Source organism: Aplidium turbinatum, chromosome 1 (genome assembly GCF_918807975.1).
Source record: "Aplidium turbinatum chromosome 1, kaAplTurb1.1, whole genome shotgun sequence".
NCBI lineage: Eukaryota > Metazoa > Chordata > Ascidiacea > Aplousobranchia > Polyclinidae > Aplidium > Aplidium turbinatum.
The window spans coordinates 34,669,380-34,691,836 of NC_137472.1; the positions used below are offsets into that span (position 1 = coordinate 34,669,380).

Genomic DNA, 22,457 nt, shown 5'->3' on the forward strand with positions numbered 1-22,457 from the left:
AACTTTTGGTTTATAACCTATGGATTTTGATAAGAAATATCAAAGAATTTTTTTTTTTATTTCCCGGTTTGAATAAATCTCAACTAAACCTCGGTATTTTTAAATCGTGTTTGAGGTGAAAGAAACAAATCAAGTTTTTGACGTCGCTTGATTTTGTTACAGGTTCAATCGAGTTGCGTTTGGAAATAGATTGTTTTCCACAAATTAGACTTTTCCGTTGAAGTTTCGCGTCATAGCTTCAACATTTCTTAAAAGAATGAGTTTTTTAGTTTTTTTTTTTTTTTTATTACCTTGAAAGTTTTCAAGGCGTCGTATAGGTGGATATTGTTTCCTGTCATTCCGAAACAGTTTACAACCGAACTGGACGTTTAATAGTACACAAACAAAAAATTTTTGAAACGGTACAAATCTCAAAACCTGAACCAATCGCGACAACACATTGAAATGTTTTGATTTTGAGGTGTTGCAACCCTCACTCCTAATTTCAAGTATGTTACGAAACTTGATAATTTGGCGCTCTTTTTGAGTATAAAAAAAAAGATTACACTAGGAAATAATTCAGTACAGAGATTCGCTGCTATCGATTTTATTGATGAGTTGAGTTTAGAATGCTCTTTTTGTGTGATATTTGCGGCAAGAGCTATGCAACAAGGAGAAGTTTGAACAGACATATTCAAACGACGCATGATGAAAAACGAGAAAAATGTTTATTTTGTGCAAAAGAATTTACGAGGAGACAAAATCTCATTGCTCATACTAGACAGTGTATTGAACGGCCTTGTTCAGCATCGGGTCCACATTTTTCGTTTGATTCTCTTAGACCGCCAGAAAACGCACCGCAATTCGTTGTAGACCACTGGAACGCCGTACGGACACGTGTCATTCATCTCGGTCGACGTGTTAATGCTTATAACTTTCGTTTGAACGACGACGATGAAGCGTCTATTCACAACGCGATTGATTTCAATGCCATGTTGCAGCAACAAACAACTGCGTTTAAATTGACATATTCTTTCGGCTACCTATTGCGTCATAGAATAACCGGAGAAACGCGTTATTTTCACCCGAGTTCAAATGATTCTATATTGCAAGAACCAGTTTTAGTGCGAAACCGTCTCGATTTTGAAGAGTTTCAGGAAGAATTCAACAACACAGATTTTATTACACTGGTTCGTAACAAACGCCCGGACAGCAAATGGTTCGTTGAGAAACTGCTAAACGTAGGATTTTATTTATTCTTAATTTCTCACAGACCCATAGGTAGCGAAACGGAGCTTCCACGATTTCTCAAATGTAATAAAGGCGTTGCGGGTTTGGTAAAAAGTTCGAAAACAGGAGGTGTATTTCAAAACAAGCTATGTTTTTTTAGAGCTCTCGCACTCTTTCAAGGATTTCCTAAACGATCGCTTGAGCGCGCTGCTTTGCGTTTGTTTCATCAAAGTCAGGCGGGTGATCCAAAACAATTTCAGGGTGTTTCTTTGAAAGATATTCCTTCGTTGGAAAAGGTTTACGGTGTCAATATCGTGGTCTATGAATTGCGTCAGAACAATGCTGAAAAAGTTGTCGCCTCACTGATCCAACAAAGCACACGCCAGGCATTACACCCGAGAGACCCTTGCATGCTCTTGAATCTTTTCGAAAACCACTTTTCACTTATAACTGATTTTAGGCTTTACACAGGGTTAGTTGAGTGTCCGCGTTGTAAAAAAACCTGGGAAACACTCCGGCACATGAAAAGACACGCTGCAACATGCACTGGTAAAGTAAAGCTTATCTACCCGGGAGGTGTATTTCACAACGAGCAAACTATATTTGAAAAGTTAGAAGAATGGGGGGTCATTGTGCCAGAACCATTGAAATATTATTGTTTCAGAGCAACTTTTGACATTGAAACGTATTTGAACACAGACCAATGCCCACCTCAATCAAAGCAAACAAAGTTTTTAGGAAAACATGAACTTTTGTCAATTAGTATCGCTTCTAATATTCCAGAGTACCTTGCTCCAAAATGTTTCATTTCGGAAGGCAATTCGTATCAATTGGTCTGTCAAACAATGAACTATTTAGAAGAATTGCAGCGTCACGCATTTGCTTTGTTGTCAGATCGCTACGCTGCAGTTTTAAACAATATTGAAGACGAATTGAACCAACAGCTTTTGCTAGAACCTGCTTTGGAAAATCTTGAAAAACACCCTCTGCGCCAACTCAAAAACAATTTGCTGGCTTACTTGGCAAAACTCCCTGTGATTTCTTTTAATGGTGGAAAGTATGATTTGAACGTGTTGAAACCTTTGTTTGCAGTTTATTTTCACTCACAAGAGGCTTCACCTCATTTGATTAAGAGGGGAAATGAATATCTCTGCATTTCCACATCTCAATTTACTTTTTTAGACATCACAAATTATTTAGCACCAGGGATTTCTTATCGAGGTTACTTGAAAGCGTACAAATGCGAAGGCGAAAAAGGTGTGTTTCCTTACGATCACATCACCAGCCTTCAAAACCTTGAAGAAACATGTTTACCACCCAAAAGCGCCTTCTTTAATAAGATGAACAACACCGCCATAAGCGATGAAGACTATGGCATATGCCAAAAAAACTGGAAACAACATAAAATGCGAACTCTTAGAGATTTTCTCATCTGGTACAATAACGCCGATGTCATTCCGTTTTTAGAGGCACTGGAAAAGCAAAGCGCCATTTACCGTGAAAAAGGAGTAGATATGTTTAAACAGGCAATCACTGTTCCAGGTTTGGCTCAAATCATTCTCATGAAAAGCATGAAAAGGGATTGTTTTTTAACTCTATTTGATCAGACTGAAGCAGACAATTTTCAGCTCATTCGATCGCAAATCGTTGGTGGGCCGTCAATCTGTTTTCACCGTAGACACAAAGCGGGCGAAACATTCCTTAGACCCCAGGACAATGGGACTAAAATGTGTCAAAAAATCGTGGGGTATGATTGCAATTCGCTTTACCTTTACTGTCTCGGGCACGATTTGCCATGTGGTCCGTGCACAACACTGAAACTGACCGCTGACGGTGTGTTTAAACCAATGCGAGCCAAACGTTGGTACTTTGGAGAAATGGCTGACCAATGGCTTCGTTGGTTTGGTTTTATCAATGGTGTAGATGTTAGACATCAACGCAACGGCCGTGAGAAACAAGTCGGTGCTAGACGCTTGCGAGTTGATGGTTTCTGCAAACAACGAAATCTTATTCTTTCTTTTCTAGGCTGCGCATTTCACGGTTATGTCTGTTCGGTTACAGCACATCGAAATCAAGCAAATTTTCATCCGTTCAAAAACCTTTCAGCTTCTGAACTTGCGGAAGAAACGGAAGCAATTCACGAATATTACAAATCTTTAAATTACCGCGTCATAATCATGCGTGAATGTGAATGGTTGCGTTTGAGGCAAATTCCCAGAATAGCTGAATTTCTAAAAAGTTTTGAAACACGCAAAGTGTGGCCGCGCACCCAAGTTGAAATTCTCAAAGAAATTGCCTGTGGTAAATTGTTTGGTTTGGTTTTGTGTGATCTTCACGTCCCTGAGTCACGGCGCAAGTTTTTTTCCGAAATGACACCAATTTTTAAAAATATTGACGTTGGTTTGGAAGACATTGGATCGACTATGGCGACTTATGCTCGCCAGCACGGTTTATTAAAGCGACCGCGGCGAACACTTGTTGGTAGCTACAGAGGTGACAAGATTTTGCTGGCCACTCCACTCTTAAAATGGTACATCGAAAACGGTTTGCAAGTGACAGCGGTTTATTCAGTGATGTGTTACACCAAGAAAATACCCTTTCAAACATTTGTTCAAAACGTTTCTTCCGCTAGGCGCCAAGCTGATATTCACGACAGCTTCAAAATTATCGCCGACACTGAAAAATTAATTGGAAATTGTGGTTATGGTAAAATGGCAACCAACAAAGAACGGCATCGGACAGTGCAACTTGTGGGCGAAGGTGGTCTTTCTCGCAAGATCGAAAACCACAGTTTCAGAAGTTTGCTTGAAATCACTTCAGAACTTTTTGAAGTTGTGTCTATGCCAAGGAAAGTAAAGCTGAACCTGCCTATTCAAGTGGCGTTTTTCGTGTATCAATATGCAAAGCTGAGAATGCTTGAATTTTATTTTCAATTTCTCGATCGGTATCTTAGCAGAGACAACTTTCAAGTCTGCTATTCAGGTAAGTGGTTAACAGCTCTCTAGCACCACCTAACAGCACAAGCCTAACGTAAAAGTTTGTGTCGATTTACCGATAAAATAACAAATGCTTTTTTTTTTAACAAGATGTTTTTTTTAAGACATGTTTTTTTAACACAGACACCGATTCACTTTACATTGCGTTGGCTGGTGACAGTTTGGATGCTTTGGTCAAACCAGATGAACGTCGTTCCTTCTTTACGGAATTTCATCGCTGGCTGCCTTCGCCCGCTTGCGACCGGCATATGAATGATTTTATTGAAACACGGTGTCGATTCGAAACATGGCCGCAGGTTCACGCATGTTGCAAAGCTCGGGAGCAATTTGATAAACGTGAACCGGGTCTTTTCAAGACAGAATTTGTCGGTGAATCGATCGTCTCTCTGAACAGTAAAACTTACCACTGTAGCGGTGAAGAAGGAAATAAACTCTCCTGTAAAGGAATCGTCAAAAAACAAAACCCGCTGACAGAACAAACATATCTCGATGTACTTGAAACCGGCGTTCCTGCATCTGGAAAAAACACGACATTTCGCGTTCATAAAAACGCCGTCCACACTTGCGTGCAAGAACGTGTGAGCCTTACATATCTTTACATCAAACGCAAGGTTCTTGAAGACGGTGTATCGACAGAACCGCTGCAAATTTAACTACTTGTTTTGTTTTTTATCATATTCTTTTGTTGGCAACATAGTGTAAAGTTGTACAGACAAGCAAATTTTCTTTGTTTCAATCTCTGTTGATTTATTTTGTTTTTATCATATTCGTTTGTGTTGGAAACATAGTAACAGCTATACAGATAAGGTAACGATATCAATTTCTTATTTTATTGCCTTGTTTCAACCTCTGTTGTTGCACCATTTCCTGATAAACACCTTGAGTTGCTTGCGACGTTTCTTTGGTGGGCCTGTCTGAACAGGTCTTTGAAAAAAAAAATATAAAAATTGATTGCCTCATTTGGTGGGCAGGTCTGAACAGGTCTTTGAAAAAAAAAAAGGTTTCAAGCCTATAAAAAGGAGCAGTGCTCGAGTGTGAGACAAAATGCAATCCTGTGCTAGCATTGCAAGAAAACTAGAACAGCAAGCTCTTCAAATCACCGAAGAATCGATCAACACTCTCCCGGCTACGTCTTGTTACAACGGTTTGATGGAGTCTCAACGTTTGATGGATAAAGCCGATGATCTGAAGCAGCGATCGTACGCTATTCGCAATGTGTTTACGGCGATCTTTGACGAAGGTGATCACGTACCGTGTAACGGTCGACTGCGCAAGGCTATCATCGCTGTTAAGCGTGGAACCCTGCAATTTAACACGCAGCAGCTTTTAAAGGTCGCCGAAAGTCTCTTTCTCAACGTTCCTTATCTCGCTTTTCTTCCCAGAAAGAAAAGTCGCCCCTTCTTGACTGTTGTATACTGGAGCACAGCGGAAATCGACGATGACTGCCGTCATCAACAACGCGTCGACTTGGTGCGGGCAGAAATTGCTGAAGATAAGTTTGTCTTAAACTTCGAGAGCAACAACATCTACGCACCAAGCCAGTATCTAGTCCACGTTCTGGATCGTTGCGAATCCTATGCGATATACAACCAGGAGATCGAGTTCGACAACCCTGACAATGGTGAACAATTTGCGGCACTCCTTGCACTGCTCAAACGGTCTCAGGTCAAGCAATGTAACGCTTCTGACGAGCCCCCAAGCAAACGTCGCCGCAACATCTAGATGTCTTTTTTTTTTTTTTTTTTTTTTTCGAAATTTCATTTCTTTGAAATGAAATTTCGAAAAGAAACTTGTTTCTTTTCACCTGCATCATTTTAGCTTTTTTGCGCTTTGCAATAAAATAAACTTGTGTCTTTTCACCTGCATCATTTTAGCTTTTTTGCGCTTTGCAATAAAATAAAATTGCAACCTTGTATTTTTTTTTATTGAGCAACAACAGCAATATAATTATAAGTGCAAAGGTAGAATTAAAAAAAAAAAAAAAAAAAAACTTTTTATTGAACAACAACAGCAATATAATTTTAAGTGCAAAGGTAGAATTTAATTTTAAGCGCAAAGGTAGAATTTAAAAAAAAAAAGCTAAACTTAAAACCGTTGCATTGAAAGGTTAATTAGAAAGTTTATTTTTTCTAACTTTATGTCGGAAAAAGAAATGTACAAATAAATTTTTATTCTATAACGCTGGCGTACAAAGTCTTCAATAGCACGATCGTTTGCATTAAGATCAGAATGAAAATTTGAGACAATCGCCTTATCATGGATACACCGCGACAGCGTTTCAATAGAAAATACATGAAATGAAGGTAAAAATGCAGCAACTGTGCAATAGACACGAATACATAATAAGAAAACAAATGCAAATTAAATTTTTACTCTATAACGTTGGCGTACAAAGTCTTCAATAGCCCGATCGTTTGCATTAAGATCAGAACGAAAATTTGAGACAATCGCCTTCATGGAAACACCGCGACAGCGTTTTAATAGAAAATACATGCAATAGTGGCCACAGACAAGCGACAAAGGTCCTTGAATTGTGGTGTGGTTCCAGATCCAATCGATCGAGTGGAGATGCATGAAATCGATAAATTCACTGTGGTAGGGTCGGATACCGAAAGAATCGAAAAATTCGCCTTGCTCGTGACCGTTCAAATAAACAGCAACCCAGTGTTCACCCGGTTGATCGCTTTCGTCTGTGTTGAAGACAAAGGCAGCAGGTGGAGATACGTCTTGGGGCAACATGTCTCTCGCGTACACACCCTTGAAAACACGCTTTAGACAAGAATCGTTGAATAAAATCCTTGAAATCTGGTCCGAGTTCATGCCGAATAGTCGAATATGACACTTTTGTTGCGATCTATTTCTAGAAGATTGTCGTGCTCTGCATAGACGATGACGTTGATAGTTTGCTGTAAGGCTGTCGCAAAGTGAATTTCCAATCGCAAGTTTCCGTGCTTTATTAATTCGAAATGACTCGCCCCCGAACCAAGGTCCGGTGTCAAATCAAACGCAAACAGGGTATATCCGCCTGGATATTCCGCTCTGGAGATATCATTGCCTTCGTCTGCGTATAGACCGAGAGCCTACGACAGAAGATTTCACCCCATAAGGTACAAAAGGTTTGACCCCTTGAAGTTACTGGGGTCAACCATGTCACTCACAAAAAGTATGGAAGATTGACCGCACCGGGTGGATCTGGACCCTAGAGCCCCCTAAAAAGCCCAAAAAGGGGGTTAATTTCACCCCATAAGGTACATGGACCAAACTTGGTGAAAACGAAGTTCTATGTCAGGACATCACAAAAATATCAAATCTAACAATATTTTCGAGTGGAAAGGTGATGTAAGACTCCCCCCAAAGTGACCCCCCAGAGGGTTAATTTCACCCCATAAGGTACATGGACCAAAGTTGGTCAAAACGAAGTCTTATGTCAGGACATCACAAAAATATCAAATCTAACAATATTTTCGGGTGGAAAGGTGATGTAAGATGCCTTCAAAGTGACTTCCCTTAATGTGACCCCCTCGGAAGGTTTATTCCACCCCATAAGGTACATGGACCAAACTTGGTCAAAATGAAGTCTTATGTCAGGACATCACAAAAATATCAAATCTAACAATATTTTCGGGTGGAAAGGTGATGTAAGATGCCTTCAAAGTGACTTCCCTTAATGTGACCCCCTCGGAAGGTTTATTCCACCCCATAAGGTACATGGACCAAACTTGGTCAAAATGAAGTCTTATGTCAGGACATCACAAAAATATCAAATCTAACAATATTTTCGGGTGGAAAGGTGGTGTAAGATGACTTCAAAGTGACTTTCCTTAATGTGACCCCCTCGGAAGGTGTATTTCACCCCATAAAGTACATGGACCAAACTTGGTCAAAACGAAGTCTTATGTCAGGACATCACAAAAATATCAAATCTAACAATATTTTCGGGTGGAAAGGTGATGTAAGATGTCATCAAAGTGACCCCCAGAGGGTTTATTTCACCATAGAGTACATGGACCAAACGTGGTCAAAACGAAGTCTTCTAGGGCACCACAAAATATCAAATCTAACAATACTCTCAGTTGGAAAGGTGATAAAAGACCTACCCAAAAGTGAATCTCCTCCTATAGTTTAATTTACTTCATCCCTTTCTCGAACCAACCTTGGTGTAACGAAAGTGCTATGCCAGGACAGTACGAATGGATTAAATTTAAAAATATTTTTATATAGGTTTTGATGAAATACATTCACAAGCTGTCCCATGATGCATGAAATGGAACTATAGCCTACTTTACAAAAAGTTTTTGTATAAATCATATTAAGTCAATCGAAAAAAGGCAACAGGACATGACAATACATGGCTTTGTAACACCAAAAACAGAAAGTACGTACCAAATTGAGTTACCGTTTACATTTACACAAACAATTTCTGTTTATGAATGAACAGTTACAATAACTGATTGGAGACATGAAGCAAATGGCATTAAACAAAAATTTACTGCATTGGGTTTATTAGGTTATTTATTGTAGCAGCTGGAAAATGTTCATTACTGCCTAAATTAACGTTCCAAATGATTCATTTCGAAACGTTTTGATTTGGATAGTCAGTTGTTCGATTAAGTCCACATTTAGTGGTGGTATCAAGATCTTGGATCAATTTTCTGGCTACTGTAGCCTATATGCTTCTTGTGTACTTTCTGTTTTTGGTGTTACAAAGCCATGTATTGTCATGTCCTGTTGCCTTTTTTCGATTGACTTAATATGATTTATACAAAAACTTTTTGTAAAGTAGGCTATAGTTCCATTTCATGCATCATGGGACAGCTTGTGAATGTATTTCATCAAAACCTATATAAAAATATTTTTAAATTTAATCCATTCGTACCTACTGTCCTGGCATAGCACTTTCGTTACACCAAGGTTGGTTCGAGAAAGGGATGAAGTAAATTAAACTATAGGAGGAGATTCACTTTTGGGTAGGTCTTTTATCACCTTTCCAACTGAGAGTATTGTTAGATTTGATATTTTGTGGTGCCCTAGAAGACTTCGTTTTGACCACGTTTGGTCCATGTACTCTATGGTGAAATAAACCCTCTGGGGGTCACTTTGATGACATCTTACACCACCTTTCCACCCGAAAATATTGTTAGATTTGATATTTTTGTGATGTCCTGACATAAGACTTCGTTTTGACCAAGTTTGGTCCATGTACTTTATGGGGTGAAATACACCTTCCGAGGGGGTCACATTAAGGAAAGTCACTTTGAAGTCATCTTACACCACCTTTCCACCCGAAAATATTGTTAGATTTGATATTTTTGTGATGTCCTGACATAAGACTTCATTTTGACCAAGTTTGGTCCATGTACCTTATGGGGTGGAATAAACCTTCCGAGGGGGTCACATTAAGGGAAGTCACTTTGAAGGCATCTTACATCACCTTTCCACCCGAAAATATTGTTAGATTTGATATTTTTGTGATGTCCTGACATAAGACTTCGTTTTGACCAACTTTGGTCCATGTACCTTATGGGGTGAAATTAACCCTCTGGGGGGTCACTTTGGGGGGAGTCTTACATCACCTTTCCACTCGAAAATATTGTTAGATTTGATATTTTTGTGATGTCCTGACATAGAACTTCGTTTTCACCAAGTTTGGTCCATGTACCTTATGGGGTGAAATTAACCCCCTTTTTAGGCTTTTTAGGGGGCTCTAGGGTCCAGATCCACCCGGTGCGGTCAATCTTCCATACTTTTTGTGAGTGACATGGTTGACCCCAGTAACTTCAAGGGGTCAAACCTTTTGTACCTTATGGGGTGAAATCTTCTGTCGTAGGCTCCCAGACTAGTAATATTGATTTGTTCCTGTAAATAGGGAGAGGTAGCTGCGTATATACTTTCCATTTCCAAAGTCAGGTTGGTATGGTTTGGAAGGAATCTGCTTTCCGTCACGATACAAAGCCAAAAAATTGACAGAGTTGTGTTTGAAATCAAACGGATTTCTGGCCGACAGACCGTTGAAAGAAGCATTGTCCACCATGCCGATCACCACCCTTCTTGGTAGCTGACCGAGAAAGAGATTTTCTTTGGTGACGGTGAGATTGCCTCTTGGCACGGTAAAAGCTTTTGTTTCTACACGGCGGATTGGATACTTGGCTGTTCCAGACTGGAGCGCTTTGATGTGGGCGATTCTTACCGGGTCACTGGGTTTGACCTTTCTACAGAATAAAGCCACTTCTTGCAGCTTGACCTTTCCTGCCCCCATGAGACAAAACGCGTCGGAGGCTCTAGTCAATTTGAGCTTCATCTCGACTCCGTTGAGTAAATATCGATTCTGAAAGGTCATATCCAGATGCAATTTCCCTATCATGTCCACCGATCGACTTTCTTGCGTCAACGCCTTGCGTCGATTGAAGCCTGCATTTGCAACAGCGAGCGTATCAAACTTATCCTTGGAGTCCTTGTACCATAAGTTTGCAGAGAGCTGTGAAGATTTTGCAGGTCCTCCGAAACTGAGAAGAGTCTCCAAGTAAGCTCTGTAGGGATACGTGTGATTCGATTGAGATACCTGGGTGTTGTTTAGGCTTAGATTGATCTGTGACCACAGACTGTGCAACCAATTGCAAACCGGAGCAACGGCATCGTTTTCGGCTAAATCTGTGCCGTCGTTTGTGACCACTTTAGCACGAACGTAGAGTAAGGTGTTGGCCAAATCGATGTAGTAGTCACCTTCCTCGACAATCAAAAACTCGACAGGACCGCTGTCGGTGAGAGTAGATTGCGGGCGATGTTCCACATAATGTCCACTTTCCAAACTGGTTTGGGTAGGAGGAACAGCAAACAAATCCAGCTCGGTTTTCAACCCTTCACAAGACTTTTCATGAATCAAGCTAGCCATCGAAAATGTCTTTTGATACGACCGCTTTCCGTCTACGTTTTTTCAAACTGTTGGATTTTTTGATTTTCTTTCGCCTTTTGACAGGTGGAGATGAGAAAAAGGTCTCGCGTGGTGGGGTTCGATGGACCGGGGCCGCGACGCGTTTCAATAAATTGACACCAGCCTGCTTCGATCTTTGTAAAGCCGCTTCTTTCGCACTTTTTCCAGATAACACATCCGAAGCAAAATGTGCACCTGACCTGAGAACTTCTTTTCCAACCGTCTTTGCTCCTGACTTGATCAAAGGCAAGATCGCTTTTCCGAGGCTGGAAAATATACTCCCCAAACCGTAACCGTTTTGATATTGGGCGCCGGAAAAAAACCCTGGTGTACTGTGACCAACCTGAGAGACGTAGTAGTTTTCATAGGCTCCCGCGTTGCAACAGAACGCGGGCTTGTGAGGCATTATAGTTGATGAAGACGTCTTTTCCGAAAGTGAAGCGTGACCACTACTTTTCCCGTCTCAAATCGAACTGGCTTGCCCTGATCGTCTCGCAGCGATATATGTACCGTGTCGAAGTTTTTCAGTTGAACGGTGTGATAATGCACTTTCTCACTTCTTTGGTAAATGTAATCGCCATCTTTTCCTTCCACAGGAACTATAGCCAGCAAAGGAGCTAAGGTGTCGCCAACCACCCTGGGTTCTACCACATCGCAATACAAGTACATGGCATAAAAACCTTGGTGTATATCTACGCGACGTCTTGCTTCATATTCACCACTTTTAAAACGCTTTCTATGAAACCCCAACAACTCAGCAAGTCCTTCACCCATCGTGATGTGGGCGCCGCTTTTGACCAACATATTGATAAGCCTTGTGTAAGGATTGTAATACATGTGTAATGACAATTGCGTTCCAATTGTGCGCTTTAATTTCATTTCCAAGTATTGAAGGATTGCTTGAGGATTAGGGTAGTGACCAGAATCCAAGGCCACGACAGTGTCAATTACACCGTCTACATAGCGCAACCAATGATTGACCGAATTGGTGATGTTCTTCCAGGAGTGTGGATATTGGATTTCGGCGATACCAACCTCCCAATCTCCTTCCAAGTTGATCTCATTCGGTAGTCTGACCACATAATCCGTCAAGGTGTTGGAAGGGAAAAATTTCATGGAGCTGTTACTCGGCAGGGTTAGGTAAAACATTTTTCTTTGGATATTTTATTTTGGGTTGGGGCATAACCAAACCTAAACAATTGGAAAGCAACACGATCCAAAGTTTGTGCGGGTCCGCTTCTAAACTCAGATTGTAGAGACTGAACGATATCACAATCAAAATGACAACCATTTGAAAAAAATAGACTATTTCACTTCTGGGAACGTTTTTTCCACACATTTTCCACTCAGCCATAACGTACAACACTCGCTTCGTCAATCCAGCAATTGAACTTGTCCGGGTAACCGAGCCACTTTACAAGGATCTGTTTCTTTCGATTCTTTTTTCTCCTCCCTAGAATCGCTTCTACCTTGTAGATGTCGTTTTCTTTTGAAACTTTTTGAACTTCCTGTTCGTAAAACGTACCGTGCAGTGCTTCCCCGTCTAAATCTTTCAAAACATAAACCGGGGGATCACCGGTCAAAGCCTTGTCCACGAGAAACAATTCCTCTGTCCAGTTAGGTAAATAACCTTTGTGAAAGCTTCGTCTGCTTTTGCTGACTCGAACAAGCGAACCAGCTTCAAGCTTCGGTTGCTCAGGCAAGGAAATGTCACCGTAAAGAGTTTGCCAAACAATCTTTTGATTTTCAGTGTTAACGGAGGCCGGTGTGCGCTTGATGCTTCTGTGGTATGAATGATTGTAGGAACGCACCAACTCGGTTAGAACATCAACATAACGTCTGGTATTCTTCCAGGTGAAATAGCGCCACATGCGATTTTTAAGGGTGCGATTAAACCGCTCCACAACGCTGGCTTTTGTTTCTTGATTGTGTGTGGTGAAGAAATGAATCCTGTGGTTTTTCAACCATTTTTGAAAAGTTTTGTTTGTAAACTCTGTACCTTTATCCGTTTGCAATGTCCGAGGAGAAGATTTTTGAATAATCTTTGAGAAGGCCCGAACTAAGCTTTTTCCGCTTTTGTCTTTCAAAGGTTCAACCCAAGCAAATTTTGAAAAAACATCAATACAAGTCAAGAGATATTTGTAGTTGCGATTTTCTTTTTTCAAAGCGATCAAATCAGCTTGAAATTGCTCTGCGATGCCACCTACCACCACACGACGACGTGGAAAGCGTATGCGAATCGGTTTATGGAGTGTGTAAGCGTCTTGAGAGCTGAGCCATGGTTTTACAGGTTTTTTGATCACCCTACGTAGTCTTTCCTCTCCACCGAAGCTTCCAGGATTCCCGGCGTCATAGTAAATCAATCGTGCTGACGCCATGTTATCTTCTTTTTGAGACTGGGAAAAGGGTGAGCTTCACCCAACTCTTCTTGAAACTCTTTCAAACCGATCGGTTGAGAATTTTTCGATTTATGAACGACAGCTGAAATCAAGTGTTTTATATTGGAGTTAGGAATCGCCTGTTCGTGAATCGTGAGTTCGCCTGACTTGTTCCAACCGAGAGAAGGATTGTTTTTGATGAAGGCTACAAGATCGCGACTTTTTCCGAGGTAGGTTTTTGCAACTCCTGCCAATATGTCATCCTCAGTAAAATGTCGTTTCTCTTCAAGAACAATCTTTGTTGGAGTGTCGACATATTTTTCACGATAAACAATATACTGCTGCAAGATTTGATCGTAGAGTTTCACTTTTTCACTCGTGGTCAGATCAGAACGTGAAAGAATGTCATTCATTTTGGCGTCCAACTCACTCATCGCTTTCAGCAAAGGAGGCTTTTGAATGTTCTTTTCTCGCATCGATTCTAGAAGCCTTGGTTCCACAAGACGCATCTTTTTGACACTCTCCATCTTGTTATTTCGAAGCCAAAGTGCCGATCAACCCAGCGATCGCAGGAACAACGGCGGACAGGAGAGCTCCCAGAAAGCCTCCGTGTTGAATAATCTGTCGTTTTTTAGTAAGACTGGTCTTCTTTTTGGCTAGTTCACGCAAAGGTTTCTTGTATTTAAGCAGATTTGCCTTTTGCTTTGAAGAGATGGGGACGTTGCCCTTCAACACGTTGTAGCAACAATCACAAACACACTTAATCAATTCGTTATCTGCTGACTTTATAACCCCTTTGGCAACATTAGGATTCGCTTTGGAAAGAAGTTTGAGTGTGTCGATGTGTCGTTGTAAACGAGCAGTCATCATCGAGGATTGGGGACGTATACAAAATTGCTTTCTCCTGGAAAGATGTCAGTTCGCAATCGAAATTTTTCTGGGGTGCTTTGTTTAAAATCCAACAGTAAATAACCGAAAGGTTTAGATGTTGCGTCTGCAAACGCTTCTTGAAGAACACCCGTTTGCCTCGGATAAGCTTGCTTTGCCAAATGAAGTATCTGAGAGTTGTCTCTAGGGTTTTTAAACACCACCAAATAATGTGCGTTGAGACTAATCGTTCGGTGTTCTTTCCCTTTGTGAAAAAGGTTTTGAACAATGTACATCACACTGATGTTTTTATGATGGCTTCCTTTCGTAAAAAGATCTGTCACACTACGATTAGTTTCGCTCATCAAATCATCGAGCACGACCAATGTTTTATTCTCCGAGTCAAAGACATCACTTGAAGGGAGACCTTGTAAGAACTCAACATCTGGGATTGTTTTAAACCTCTCCTGCCACTCTCCGTAACACCACAACACCTTATTTGGAGAAGGTGTTATCATCTCTTTGAGATGTTGCAAAAACTTTACCACAAACTCAGTTTTACCGCTGCCAGTTGGTCCAGCGATCACACACGTGAACGGGTGCTGAAAGCGTACATCCATTTTCAATCGTATAGAAATGAGTTGTGTTCTTGTTTTAAACAAAAAACAATAAGAAAAAAATCGAGACCAAATCACCCATTACTCAAGGATGGTGCAAGGAAAACATGACGTCAACACAGTGACATCATCATAGAAACAAGTGACGTAAGTGACGTCAACACTGTGGCATCAGAATAGTTCTTGTCACACAATTTACACAAAAAGTGATCTGGCAACCCTGGAGATTTATTTACCATACATCTGGCAACCCTGCAGAACTCATATTTCTTTGTTTATTCTTTATACATTTGAATTTTGGCGGGTAAATTTACACAAAAAGTGATCTGGCAACCCTGGAGATTTATTTACCATACATCTGGCAACCCTGGAGCTTGAATCATACTCGCATTTCTTTGTTTATTCTTTATACATTTGAATTTGAATTTCTTTGTTTATTCTTTATACATTTGAATTTTGGCGGGTGAATTTACACTAAAAGTGGGACTGTTCCGCTTCAACACCTTTTGTGAAGTCAACACCTTAGCATCATCATAGAAACAAACAACAATTCATTGTCATGCATGAGTGGTTTTTAGTTTGTTTCTTTTGTGACGTCACAGCATGGTGTATGGGGGTCCGAGATAGGTCACTATATACTACTTACAGATGCCAAGCAAAATTTGTCTCCCCCGAACATGTTGACTATTTTTGACCAAAAATAGCCCTTTTTGGTAGTCATTTTTGAACCAACAATGTCAAAATTTTTCCTCAAAATTGGCATGATCAGTGGCGTACGCAGGGGGGGCCATTGAGCCATGGCTCCCCCCCCCCCGTTAAAAATGTTTTAGTAGTTAACGACGTAGATTAAGGCTATTAATATGTTTTGCATTGCTCTGCTAAAGCAATTACCGTAACAATGTTGTTTAATAGACTAAGCCAATACGAAATACATAGCCCAATCCACCTACCCCACCCCAGGTAGGCTATGCCAATGTAGCATAGTGTTCTGTAAGCCTATTCTAGTGATTAGTGAGAGAGAAATGGATAAAGTCTAAACTAGGGATATCAATAGCCAGTGGCATAGCCAAGGGGGGGGGGGGGGGTTGGGCCTTGGGGGTTACAACCCTACTTTGGCACGCGTGTGACGTCACGATATTGAGAATGATGCTTTCAGTCTCTTTATGCTTGGGAATGATGGTTTCAGTCTAAAAAAAACTTGCTTAATTTTAAACAAAACTGCATTAAAAGAGCGAGTTTTGCCAATACCAAACATCTCAGCCAGGAATTAACAACAAGAAAACATAGAGACTTAGCTTTATTTCCGAAAAATGCCGAAGAAAACATGATCTTATCCTTTTGCTATGCCACCTGACAGCACCATTTTACAGAAATATTTATACCCACATTTTTGTTGAAAATGCTCTCAGAATGCACCAAATTCAAAGTAATTTTTCAAAATTTTCTGGGGGAGGCCCCTCAGACCCCCCGCCGCTGGGTGTCGTCTTAAGAGAAAATGCGTCGAAACCCCCCCTTTCAAAATTCTTGGCTACGCTACTCTCAATGCCCCCCCCCCCTTGAGAAAATCCTGCGTACGCCACTGGGCATGATGTTAAATAATATTGGTTTTACTTCGTAATCAGCTAAATTATTGTTAAAGTGAATTCAATTAGCCGCAATTTATTGAAAAATTTGTCCAAAATGTACAAAAGTTGCAATATATTGCTCATAAAGTTGTTGGATTGGGGGGCGGGCCCCCTAGTTATGCCCTTACACACTGCTCAATATTTAAAAAAACTGTAAGTTACTGTGCACGCCATTCTTAATATTTTTATGTAGCCCCATGTCTTGCGCACTGGTCGAATCATGCAAGAGCGCTGCAGCACATTTAAATTACCGAACCGCAATGAAATTACGTGCGAAATAATGTTTTCTACTGCAACGCCTAACGGTCGTCGGTCGCGTTGTTAAAAAAAAACAGGAAAAATTTCATTGTTTTCAAGAAACAAAATTTAGTTTTGGATAGAAAGTTCAGTTCAGTTGTTTTTATTTCTGACCATCATATCAAAATTTTACGCATTTAAGTTAAAAATTGTTTTGTGCCATGATACGTAGCCTAGATTAAAAATAAATGATGGAATGATGATAGAAGACCTTCTTCCATCCCATCATCCAAATCTTCTATTCCATCCTTGGATCTTCCATCCCAAAATATGCCTCCCATCCCATGCCTTGCTCCTATGGCACGTTAAATCAAGTCACAGCTTATGTTATACCAGTGGTTCTCAAACTGGAGTCCGCGGTCCTTTTGGGGTCCGCGAGACAATTATCTAGTACCGCGAAGCACCTTCCAAAAAAATAACACAATCCCAAAGAAAAAATTTTTGTGGAAAATAAAAATTTTCAGGCAACTTGTTTTCCAAACCAAACTTAAAAGATATATTTTAGGGTAGCCACTTTAACAAGTCGAAATTCTGCCACTGAAATTGACTAGAATGAAACCGCCAACCAATCATAAGCTACGGTTTAAGTGACGTAAAAAATGGCGAAAAGAAGATCATAGAAAGCAAATTAAGTAATGGATTTTTTGTCAGCTGGTTGGCTTAGGGGATAGGGTTAGGGCTAGAAAGTAGTCATTTCATTGACGCGTGTTCGATTCTCACCACTGCTATTGCTCTTTTTCTTCTGTAATTACCAAATAAAGTTCAAAACAAGCATTAACTCTCTGGATGAGTGCTAGAAGGGTCACAATTGAACGGTAGCCTCTTATAACGCGTTCTGATTGGTTGGCGGTTGCATTGTAGTCAATTTCAGTGGCAGAATTTCGACTTGTTAAAGTGGCTACCATATTTTAGTAGCCTAAGCTGGCTTGGCATCCCTCACACAGTTTTTTAAGCCTGGCTTTTTGTTTGCTTGTGATAGCCTTTGTTTCGTTTCTATCCATCGCCTTTGTGACATCAAGGAGTGCAAAGTAGTGACGTGCTCCTACAACACTCGTGTTTACCAGATCAAGAACAGAATTACAAAATATACTTGACTAAAAGGAAGTACGGTAGGCGAAGTTGATTAAGGCTGGTTATTTTTATTGATTTAAGGTTTGAATTGAATGCTCTACGAACTTTTAGCTTTTTTAGCCTTATTCAGATATCAAAAAATGTCGTAGTAACCTAAGAGAAAACCAAAAAATGCACCTACACAACAAGTTGTCACATTAGCCTCCGCACAAATCAGTGATGTCACGCATGATAGCGCTACCAACATCAGTGATGTCATATGTCACGCATGATTGCGTCGACCAGTGGATTATGTTAAAGCAGGGTTTCTACCGTGGTCCGTGGGATCATAGATACTGTGGTCAAGAGTAGCGCAGTTATTGAGCTGTTATGCTATTTCCAAAAGAAGCTCAGCGAGGCAGGACAGCATTGCAATTGCAAAGTTAAGGTTTCAGTAAGCGTTTTCCTTACGTTTTTGTGAATAATTTTCAAACACGCAATTTCCAGCGTTTGATATTGACAACCGCGCAATTTCCAGCCTTTGATGTTGACAGCCGCGCAAATGCAGCAGCTGAAACTCTTCTCCCCCGCGCAATGTTCAAACTTTCCAATCTGGATTATCTATTGTTGTATTTAAGCACTCTGTATAATACATACCGTACGGTATATGTAATTATGTATTCTGTAGCTGTAGTAGAAAATGTTCAAAGGCGTGCAACCAAATTGGTTCCTGGATTAAGGCATTTGTCATATACTGAAAGGTTAGAAAAATTAAACTTGCCTACTCTAGCATTCGGATGTCTTCGCCATGATATTATTCAAGTGTATTAATTATTATACAGGGGTCTGCTACTATTCGGTGAGTCCGATTCGGTGAGAGCTTTTCGGTGAGAGCCCTATTCGGAAATTTTTTTGAAATTTTTTTTGAAAATTATTGGGTGCCGTAGCCTAATTATCATTGCCGCTTTTACATCGTTTTAACGTCGCTAAACGTTGAAATAAGACCGTAACCCCTAATCCTTAACCCCTACCCTTAACCCTATAACGGCAATGATAAATTAGGCTACGGTACCCAATAATTTAAAAAAAATCACTGAATAGGGCTCTCACCGAATAGGGAACTCACCGAATCATACTGGATGCAATCTAATTCATACCATGAACAATTCGTACAGTCAGTTCGTACCTTGAAAACATTGAGAGAAAAAATTAAAAAAAGCAGAAGTCGCTGATCACAGTTTCTGCAAACATTTTAAATTTTCCGCAAACAAACAAAAACTCTTAGGATCATTACCAGAAATTTTAAAATGTTTGCTGAAACTCAGATCAACCCTAACCTTTTTTAAATGTTTGCGGAAACTCCGATCAACCCTAACCCTTTTAAAATGTTTGCGGAAACTGCGATCAGCGACTTCGGCAAACTCTTAGGATCATTACCGTAAATTTTAAAATGTTTGCGGAAAAACGAAACTTCATTCACGACCACAGAAAGATTTCAATAACTGTGTAGTCTTTCAGCAGCCTAGAACTTTAAAAAATGTATCTCAGGTATCTTTACATTGGGTCTGCTACTATTCGGCGAATCCGATTCGGCGATTCCAATTCGGCTAATCCGATTCGGCGAGTTCCCTATTCGGCGAGAGCCTTTTTCGGCGAGTGCCCTTTCGGCGAGTTTTTGAAATTTTATTGTTAAAGGGAATTATCGGGTATCGTAGCCTACCTAATTATAATTGCCATTTTACATCGTTAAACGTTGATATCGTGCAGAAAGAAATTAAAATAAAATGTTTGAACTATTAAATTAAAATTTGTTATGTCAGTTCAGTTAAGTTGTTTTTATTTCTGACCATCATATGAAAAACAATACACGTCAACATAGCAAAGGTAGAAGCGACAAAACGCGAACGTTAAAATGTGCTTGTGACCGAAGTAAGTTATTGAGTTGAAAGAAATTTGGCATGGTCGCAACACCTTTAGAAAAATTTAAGAAATGAACTGAAAATAAAAAAAAGACAATGTTACAAAAAAAAAATCATGTTTAATGTCTATTAAGTTAGTATATATTAGAGATGTACCGATATATCGGTATCGGTGATATCGGCCATTTTTTGAGTATCGGCATCGGTATCGGCAAAATTTGGCCGATACTGTGGCCGATACTAAACATGTAAAAAAAGGCGTTTGCTGCGGATTTCCTGCGGAAGCAAAGATATAGATTTTTTAAAGTAGTAACTAACGTCACATTGAAGTAGAAAAATAACAACCTGTTCAAATTTTTGATACCTCACAGTCCCATGATTCCCATCATGCAGTCCCATCATGCGCGCACCTTTTGGCATTGTTTGCTTACAGTGATTCTTTCACTCAAACAAAACGTTTTGTTTCAGCAGTTTTGCGTTGTTCGATTCTTAAGTTGTGAAGGAGACTCAATTTCTCCAATATTTATCATTTGTGTTTTTTTTTCTTACTCTCAGCAGAGGATAAAACCAGGCCAAGACTACCCAGGTGGCGGATGTGTAGTTTTGCATCGTTTTTGCGTTGCTGGACGTTTCAGGGACCCGTGTGGCTTGGTTGTTTTTTGGTGGGCTGGTTCTGTCAGTTTGTGATTTGGTTTCCGCCTTTCGTTGTGGTGAACTCACCAGGCTTGAACAATGTTGTGGCGGAGTAGGTGGGCTCGGGGTGGGGCGGTGGGACTGCAAATCCTCACTGAACTAATCAATAAGTAGTCTTGTTGCGCCTGGGATGGCGGCCTCATTGTGGGGGGGTGGGAGTGTCCTTCCCTGCTGTCGGCACGGGGCTGGGCGCTCACTGGTGCGGCGGACTGTTGCGATTCTCTGGCCATAACGGTGTAGCTTCCACGCTAGCCATTTAGCCCATCCAATCAACTATATGTTTCTCGGCAGCCGTTTTGTAGCAAGAATTGAAATGGCTAGTGTGGAAGCTGAACCGTTGTGGTTGGCGGGTCGCGGCAGCTCACTGTGCTGGTGAGTGCTCAGCCTTGTGCTGGTGGCCGGGGGGGGGGGACGCTCCTTTCTTCGCAATGAGGTTGTCATCTTGGGCGCAGCAAGACCATTTTGATTGGTTTGGTGAGGATTTGTGGTCCCATTGCTTTCTTTTTGGGCCTACTTATTCTGCCGTGACGTTGTTTTGGCTTGGTGAGTTTATTGCGGCTAAGGGTGGAAGTTGAATCGCTGACTGGTGGAGCCGGCTTGCTGGGGGCAGCCGAGTTGCACGGGTTTTTTGAGCATTTGGCGGGGTGGGAGCGATGCAGAATTGTGCATTTTTGCTACCTGGGTAGTCTTGGCCTGGCAAAAGCTTTTCAACCAAACGACAAGCGCCCTTAGGTTGCACATTACTTGTCGAATAGTTTTTTGTGCGACTACACAAATCACTTGGTTTACATTTTACATCTTATTATTAATTATGATAGCCTATTTGGAGAGTTTGCGCAAACACTTTATTAATTTTTCAGAAACCCCAATTATGATGTAATGTTTCTTTCCTTATACTCCAATCATCAATTACGGTGGCCTTTCATTACTAAAACCTACTATTATGACACAACAATGCGGTTGAGATTGGATTCTTGAATCTTTAATAAATTATGCCAATTCAAAGCTTTTTTTAATAGTTTTATGCAAATAAGGTAAAACTTAGCATTTGATATAATTCCTTGCAAATACCAAAATTGCTTCTTTTTGTAACATCAAAGTATCGGCCAAAATATCGGTATCGGCCTAAAAAAGTGATATCGGTATCGGGATCGGTATCGGCCAAAATATTGGTATCGGTACATCTCTAGTATATATATATATACTTTTGAATAGTTAAAATGATTAGTTTGGATCAACAAATGTGTGGCCTACAGCTTGGATTGAAATGAAATTATCGGGTACCGTAGCCTGGTTATCCCAACCAGCAGAAATTGCCGTTTTTACATCGTTTTAACGTCGCTAAACGTTGAAATCGTGTAGAAAAGATAACTTTGCTGACTAGGATACGTTGAAACTGGGAAACATTCACAGAAGCTCTTCGATTTGTTCCAAGAACCCATTTAGCCTAACAGTTCATTTGTACATTGATTCAACGTCTGAATACATTATCTTAAAAATGCATAATCTTAAAAATGCAACGTATCGAAGGGGTTCTGTGAATGTTTCTCAGTATCAACGCAGGCCTTAAAACTCGTGTTTGTTTATTCGGCAGCCATCGTGGCCTACCGAGAGCTTCTTCTCGGCGGCCAAATCTGCGTGCTTAGAGGCCAAAATACAATAACGATAGCACAAGTAAATAGCATTAAACTTGCAACAATGTTAAAATGATCAATTAGCGTTGTTGAAGTCTGGGCGGCATCCTGCAATAGAATCGTTGTGCCACGCATTAAATGCTTTATCAGGATTGTAATCCGGTATTGTGGGACCATCTAACGACCCTAAATTGTTTTAACTGCTCTCAGCTCAGTAAATTGTTTCAACTGCATACCGCCTTTC

The 22,457-nt window shown here is 40.5% G+C and overlaps 1 protein-coding gene across 1 annotated transcript; it reads right to left on the reverse strand.

Annotated features, from left to right (window-relative positions):
* Nucleotides 1-7,021: 7,021 nt before the first annotated feature.
* LOC145765174 (uncharacterized protein F54H12.2-like) lies at nucleotides 7,022-11,539 on the reverse strand. The gene is made up of 3 exons (XM_082576952.1): nucleotides 11,143-11,539; nucleotides 10,094-11,060; nucleotides 7,022-7,244 (listed from the first exon to the last, which is right to left on the reverse strand). Exons 1-3 carry the CDS (start codon nucleotides 11,537-11,539, stop codon nucleotides 7,022-7,024), a joined length of 1,587 nt encoding a protein of 528 aa, XP_082433078.1.
* Nucleotides 11,540-22,457: the final 10,918 nt, after the last annotated feature.

Bases quoted from the DNA above. Each gene is read 5' to 3' on its own strand.
- LOC145765174 (XM_082576952.1), bottom strand. From the start codon at position 11,539: ATGCCTCACAAGCCCGCGTTCTGTTGCAACGCGGGAGCCTATGAAAAC. The intron at 11,061-11,142 runs GTTTGAAAAAAC...AGTCTTGTGAAG, and splicing joins GAAAATCAAAAAATCCAACA to GGTTGAAAACCGAGCTGGAT. The intron at 7,245-10,093 runs GTATATACGCAG...TGATATCTCCAG, and splicing joins CCTGACTTTGGAAATGGAAA to AGCGGAATATCCAGGCGGAT.